The sequence below is a fragment of the Lactuca serriola genome, chromosome 3 (genome assembly GCF_051521515.1).
Source record: "Lactuca serriola cultivar US96UC23 chromosome 3, Lser_US96UC23_V15, whole genome shotgun sequence".
NCBI lineage: Eukaryota > Viridiplantae > Streptophyta > Magnoliopsida > Asterales > Asteraceae > Lactuca > Lactuca serriola.
In genome coordinates, this window is record NC_136410.1 from 192,784,212 (window position 1) to 192,792,105 (window position 7,894).

Sequence of the window (7,894 nt, forward strand, 5' to 3'; positions counted from 1 at the left end):
TATTTACCAAATAAATTTTAGGGTTTGACCTCATAGTAAAAGTTTTCAAACATAAAATAAAATTTTTCATTACCATTTGAAATAATCTTAAAACCAAACCAATACATCAATCCCAAAATAAAGTTTTAAATATTTTTCCCAAAAGACACCCAACATGGGTTTTCATTTCAAAACAAAATAAAACAAAATACTGAAATCAGAACCAAAAGCCAATCGCTATCCCAACAAGAAGCATCAACACCACAATCAGGAACAGCCCACCAAACACATAATATGCTGTCATCGCATGACCTGCCTCTCGTCTAGCAGCACTAGCAGTGTTAGCAGTCTCCATCGAATGCTGATACAGGATTTCCATTCCTGCCAAGACTTCATCCAAAACTTCTCGATGCCCAGCTATCACAGCGAGACTGTGACGTAGGCCCGCTGCTATCGACTGCAATCTCCGGGACTCCTCAGGGGTCATACCTGGCTGTCTGACAGGTATCCCTATGACTTGCTGAGGTGAGGGTGCTCTCGGTCCTGCATCGCTGGGTCCTGCTCCGCTAGGTCCTGCCGTGCCATGTCCTGCTGTGCTGGCGGGTATCCTTCCTGGAATGGGAACACTCTTCCTCGCCGTCCTCCGAATGCGAAGTCCATAAAGCGGTGGCTGTGGCAACACCGATGTAGGTGATGCCTCGCGTCGTTGACTCGGGGCGTCGTCATTGCTGATCTCCACTGAGTTCCCAGTATCTTCCGTATCCTCTGATGGGTCTTCTTCTACCGAGGCGGGGAGATTACGTCGAGGAATAACGGTGACGTAGCCGGATTCATCGGCTGAGGCGGTAGCACGGGAAGATGACGATATTGACATAGTGGACTGTGACATAGTTTCAATGAGATATGAAATAAATGACAATGCATGCCTATAATATGCAATGCTTACACACACCAAAATTAACCTTTTGAAATTTTGAAATAAAGTTTTCTCAAATATTTTTGTTGAACATATTCCCCTTATAATTAGCTCAAGCTTTGTATAAATCTTTTCTTAATTAAACATAGGTGATCAGGCTATGTTTAATCGAGGTCCAATAATACAACTCCCGACCTAATTATATTAGTAATATGTTTGATGTAAAAAGAATTTCTTTGTAAGTTTTAGTTATAGGTTGTGTTTTCTTAAGGAAAAACCGATGTTCTCTATAACTTTAGCTCTGATACCACTTCTGTCACACCCCGCTAAAGCGGAAACGCAAGGTATGACAGCGATAACGGTTTCAATGCAAAAGATAAAGATACATCACCATAGCAATATTTAAAAGTTACAACCCATAGCTTCAAACGAAACAGAATACAAGTTTTTCAAAATAACATTGTTCAAAATATAACTTCATAATAGCTTCAACACGATGCAGCATGCTCTATGATGATGAATCTTTACATTCACTTACTAATGATTTCCTGAAAAAGCATGTAAAACGAGCGTCAACTATGAAAATAGTTGGTGAGTATCACAAGTTTATAAAAGCGAGCTTGAAATAATGCTTTTCGTAAGTACAAGTACATTGCTTTAATGATACAAAGATGATTGCTATTAAGGAATACAAGTTTATTGCTATAACGAGAAACGCGTTTGTATGTGTATGAGCAAACAATGAGTCTCAACCAAACCTATGACTGAAGCCCTATCGAGATCTATGCTTATCGTTCCATAGATGAATATGGTATCATGCACTCCAGCGATTCGGGCGAGTGAGGAGTTGTCAATTCCTAATAGCGCTATCCATAATGACCATTGGCTCAAAGAGTTAATGGTTAGAGATAAGGGAAGGGCCTTAGTACGATAAGTTCTCATGTTCCGTGTTGCATAGACATACATAAAGAAACATAGCAATACAATAGCAATCATGTTTGATACAAATCAATTTAAATACAACATGCAAACAATAGTTTTTTTGGACATGCTTTTCCACCCCAAAACATAAAAACTGAAAATAGGGGAGTGCGTGAATACTCACGATATTTTGTGTAGACACAAGCAGTACTTCGGGATGCACCAACGTCTTATTACCGGGATCCTACGACATCAAACACACGCACTAGTGAGTTTCCATGTCGATATCTAATGCTAATATACTAAATTCTACATATAGGGAAATGCCAATTTATGTTTTAGTATTGGATTTTATATCAATTAGTTACACTTTTTCTGAAGTAATGAAATTCTATATATCGGGCGATTAATTACAACCTTGGAATATAAACTTTCCAAATTTTTAAGTCCTTATTACAACATAAATTCACGAAAATAGCATTCGAGGGATAAAAATTCTCAAACTTTTTATTTAACTGCTATTACACAATACAATGCTGGGAAAAATATAAAAATGGATTTTCAAGCTGTTTAATTATATTTTATGATTTAAGGGCATTTATTCCAATAAAAATTGAAATAAATAGAAAACAGTTTCCGAAATTAGCCAAACTTTTTATTTAATTGTTATTATACATAACTACACTGGGAAAAATATAAAAGATATTTTTCAGTGGTTATTTGTATTTTTCCTTGTTTTATTTCTTTAAATAGTCATTAATTAAAGAAATAATATTAAACAGTTAAAATAAATCACCATAAATTTTTGTAACATCATTTACAGTATAAATATCCTGGGAAAAATATAAAAAGTGGTTTTCATAATGTATAAACCGGTTTTGGGTAATTATGTATATTTAAGTGTATTTTAGTGCAATTAACTTTAGAAAATAAGAGAAAAATAGTTTACAGTAGAGAAAAATATTCAAAATTTTTATGTAACCTCCTACTGTATAATATTATATCCTGGGAAATTTTCATGAATTTTGGATAATCAGAACTATTTTTCCCATTTTTAGACCATTTTAATTACCAAGAATTGGTAAAAATAGTAAGACATGATGAAAAATCTTGAAATTATTTTCTGAAGTCACCCATAACAGTTAAGGTATGCGAAAATTGTTAGATACAATTTTCATATCCTCTAAGGTGGTTTTGTAATTTATCATGTCCTAAATAAAAGAAAATTAGAAATCGTATTAAACAGTAACAAAAATTTCTGAAATTTGGTGAGGGGTCATTATTCCCCATACGTATCATCCATGAATTTATTTAGGATTTATTGACCTCTGGAAGTATTTTATATGATTTATGCCCTTGGTTTTAGCAATAACTCTAATAAATCAAAGAAATAACAAAAGCTCTTGAAATTTTCCAGATTATCTTATGCATGCAAGGGCTTTCAAAAGGAAAAATGTAAAAAAAATGAATTCAGAAGAGAAATGAGGGTAATGATTCCAAACAATTTAAGAAAAGTTGCATGCAATAATGCATGAAGTCTAGATGTGGCTGAAGTTCATGAATTTGTGTAGCCCATTCTGTGAGGTTTTAAGCCACGAAATTTCAACCATCATTCACTAGATATGTTAAGTTTCTAAGGTATTTTTCCTCAGATTTATGGTTTGGTTTAAGGCCATTGTTTAAGCAAGATAAAAATAGTGATCACAGAAAAAGAGCTGTATGCGCAACCTTTTTGTAAAATCTGCCAAAAATCGGATATTTAATATTTTACAGTAAGACCAGTTGGGTTTGAAAGTTAATTCGTGGAACTAACCAATACAAAAAGAATATCATGATTTGGTTAAGAAATGACTGAGTTATGACTGTTCAAAGTCGAACAAAGTAATCTGGCAGATTGCATGTTTGCTTGTGTGCATTATTAAGGTATTTCAACAAGAACATCATGCATGTCTTTGGTAAGGCCCGATTTCTAATACATGCATGGAATGAATGAGCATCCAAGATGTACTAGAAATGGTTTAAATGCTTTTGTTCATGCATGAACACAAAAGAAATGGTGAAGAACATGAAATATTAGGTTTTGATGTCACATGATCATATGTGCATCTTTTCCACTCCTTGCATGGGTTTGATCCCGGATTTTCACCATCTTTAACACATGCATTGTGTTATGGTGAGAATCTACAAACCACAAGGGGAGAATAAAGATTTCTAGCCATGGAAAGGCATAGAATCCGAAAAGTAGAGAAGATTAAGAAGAAAAGAAGTTTAACCATGAAATTATGGAAGAAGATGTTGTTGTTTACCTTGGTTTTGACCTTGAGAGAAGTAGGAACACTTCAAGGGCTTCACAATCTCGAAATTTTGCAGAGAATTGAGAGGATTTTCGTGAGTTTAGAGAGAGGGAAGAAGAGAGTGAAGTGTGTGAAGAGAGTGAAGTGAGAGAGTGAAGAGGGAAGAGGTGGAGTAAAGGTTTAAGCTTAATGATTGTGTTTTGGGAAGAGAGAGGGCATGGGGAGAGGTGATGGCCGGTTTTTGCATGCATTTTGGCCTCCTCTCTCCTAAATTTTAAACTTTATAAAATTCCCTCCTAAATCTTTATAAAAATCCTAATTTTATAAAAGTGTTTATTAAGCAAATTTGGATTTATTTAAAATCTTGTTTTCAACAAATAAATTATGATTAATACTTGGTTATTTAATTTCTATTTCATTGACTATAATTCATAATTGATTAATAAAAATTTGATATTAGGAAGTTTATAGCCAAATTTTATAAAGTTTTTAAGCTTTATAATTTATAACTTTGGATTTTTGGCTCTTTAGGGTTTTTGGAATATTGTTTGATTTTCAACAACATGTTGAAGTATAATTAGAATGTTTTAATTTATTTTTAGAGTTTTATACCCTATTTCAATTATAACAAAGCTTGAGGCTTTATTAATTATAGTATTGGCATTTCCTATTGTAGCTAAGCGACTTACTAGAATTGTAAGTATCAAGTATATTAGTCCTAGACCTCAGTTGGATCCTAGTTTATGCAAGATTTTTGACCTAATCTATACTACTAGGTCATGGCATGTTGTGCATGAATGGTTTTTATAGAGATGCATGAGTCCGAGAATGACCTGAATTGGCAGTTGTCACATGGCTGGACAGGCCCAATACCGGCATTCAAACTAGGCTATGGACCGAGCCCATGACGCAATTCAACAGACCCAACATGTAGAAAATAAAATAAAAGAGAAGAAAAGAAAATCAAAGTTAAAACTTTTTGAAACTTGATGCAAGAAATTAAAACAAACATGAATCAAAGATATATCCAAACCAATTAACGTTGTTTTGTACCATAGTTGAGAATGTAGCTGTCGTGCTTCGAGTCAACTTGGCTTTAGTCTCAAAATATTATATAACAACAGAAATAAGACTTTAGCCACTCCCTAATGCAACTCAACAGAATCAAAGATGACATCACTTATTCCCTTTTAATATCATTAAGTCAATTAATGGAACAAATTATGGTCTTACTCTCGTGAAATATTATGTGGCAAAACATGCTCAATCATCTTTGCTTCACAAATTATAACAATGACCGACTCCATCTATTTGTTGATCAACAACAATCTTTTTTCTAAAAAAAATCTTTAATAAAAATTCCCTAATATTTACCCAAATTGGTTACAAGTTTCAAACCACTTACTCCAGTCAAAGTAATTAACATTCAGTCCCAATGTGATAAGTTCAAATCCAAGTCCAAGGGAAATTTTTGGCAGCAAAATATTTTTCCTAAGCATATTATTCAATAAAGATATAAACAAAAATATATACAAACTTCCTAAATATAATTTCCTAAAAATAAAGCTCATGGATTTATTTGAAATCTGTGTAACGGGCTTCCAACCAACACATCCAGATCAAATGACCATAGTGTCGTAGATTTAAAAGGATACCTCGGGTTTACTTGCCTGAACCTCAAAGGCCACATATTAGCTTTATTTGGTTATTAAGTTCATGACTTTCTATGAAACCCGTGTAGCAAACTTTCAACCCAATAAGTACCAAACAATTTTGCTTTAGGCGATTAAGTGTAGAACACCCCTCGGAGTTTACTTATTCGAGTTCCAAAGGTCACAGATTAACTTAATAACAACATTTTTTATTTAATTTAATTTAATTTTTTATATTTTTAGACTTCACTAACTAAGATAACATAAAACACTCTACTTAATTTATTTATTTGGTCTATTTCTTTATATTTTCATCCTTGCCTTTTTCTATGGTGCCACATCTCACGGTCTATTACCGTGAGGGGCTTCTAGAAATTTTTCGGGGGACTAAAGTTAACATGCAAAGACCCTTAAGTATAATCGGAAATTGTATCCCCAAGTAGGGTATATAAAAGGGAATCAGTACAAAGGACTTTTTAGAGCGTTGGAAGGCTCGGGACATTGAAATTTTATATTCTTTTATGAATTTTCAAATTTGGCATTTTAAGTTCAATTGAGCAAATAGTACTCATAAGACCAGTCATACGTCCCAAAGAATTGACTGATACCTGCTGTTATGCTCCAATGTTGACAATCTTCTCACTTTCTGTTTTGCACGAGTAGCTTCGGGAGGTGTGTTCGTGTGCGATTAACTTGGTTTAAGATTTTTAAATAAAAAGAGCAAGCTAATCTCAAGGCACATGACTTACTTACCGGCTCAACTGTTTTGAAAAGATTCGGTTGCTTGGGATTGGATCAATTTTTTTTTAAATCCAATGTATGCAATGCAAAATTTTAGATGCAAACAAAATGCACATAAAATAATAAAAACTAGAATAGAAAATAAAATCTTTTTTACTTTTGAAAAGTTTTATATGCAGAAAAATGAACAAGAAAAAATAAATTAATGCAATATGTACAAAATTACATGCAACCTACATGCAACGGGGTTTGTGAAATTTTTGATGTATAGGGGATGGATTTCATGGGCCCATTTCCGGTCTCATTTGGCAACGTTTATATTTTGCTCGCAGTTGACTATGTTTCTAAATGGGTTGAGGCCAAAGCCACAAGATCGGACGATGCCAAAACGACTATCGAGTTTTTAAAGTCTAATGTTTTTGTGAGATTTGGTGTGCCTAGGGCTTTGATTAGTGATCGAGGGACACATTTTTGTAACAAGATGATGGGGATTTATTAAAGAAGTACAACGTGACCCACCGTGTTTCAACAGCCTATCACCCTTAAACGAACAGTCAACTGGAGGTTTCGAATTGTGAAGTGAAGAGTATACTTGAGAAAATGGTGAATCCCTCAAGAAAAGACTGGAGTTCAAGGTTTGATGATGCCTTGTGGGCCTATCGGACCGCGTACAAGACCTCGATAGGAATGTCCCCGTTTAGGTTGGTGTTTGGAAAACCATGCCATCTTCCTATAGAATTGGAACACTGTGCATTTTGGACGGTCAAGCAATGCAACTTCAACATTGATAATGCGGGAAGGCATAGGAAGCTTCAACTCGAAGAGATGGAGGAGTTGAGAAATGACTCCTATGAAAACTCAAGAATTTACAAGGAAAGAACAAAGCTTTTCCATGACAAGTCCATTACCCATAAACATTTCGAGCCGGGACATAGGGTTTTGCTTTATCATTCACGATTGAAATTATTTCCTGGAAAGTTGAGATCAAGATGGATTGGTCCGTTTGTTGTGCTAAAAGTCTATGAGCATGGAGCGGTTGAAATTCAAAGTGAAGAAACAGGGAAAATCTTTAAAGTCAATGGGCATCGATTGAAGCCTTTCTATGAAGGTTTTAATGCAAATGTCTTAGATGTCATCCAATTGGATGCCCCGGTGTACTGAAATCAAGAGGGAAGCACGTCTCGCCAAAGACATTAAAGAGGGGCATTTTTGGAAAACCAAAACTTTTCGTCTTTTCTAGTTCTAAATAAATGTCGTAGATGGTTCATTTTTGCATTTAACATCTCTTATTCTTCCTTCTTGAGGTGAAAGAATGTTGGATTTAAGGGCCCGGTGTTTTGGAATATCTCAGTCCAATTCATGCGGTCCGCATGTTTATTAACACGGACCGC

General features: G+C 34.6%; 1 protein-coding gene across 1 annotated transcript; it reads left to right on the forward strand.

Moving 5' to 3' along the window:
* The first annotated feature begins 7,190 nt into the window (after positions 1-7,190).
* On the forward strand, positions 7,191-7,664 carry LOC145095947 (uncharacterized). Its single transcript, XM_079033753.1, has one exon. The coding sequence runs from the start codon at positions 7,191-7,193 to the stop codon at positions 7,662-7,664; it is 474 nt and encodes a 157-aa protein (XP_078889879.1).
* The last annotated feature ends 230 nt before the right edge of the window (positions 7,665-7,894 follow it).

What these genes read in the sequence shown, in the direction of transcription:
- LOC145095947 (XM_079033753.1), top strand. Translation starts at nt 7,191, where the DNA reads ATGTCCCCGTTTAGGTTGGTGTTTGGAAAACCATGCCATCTTCCTATA.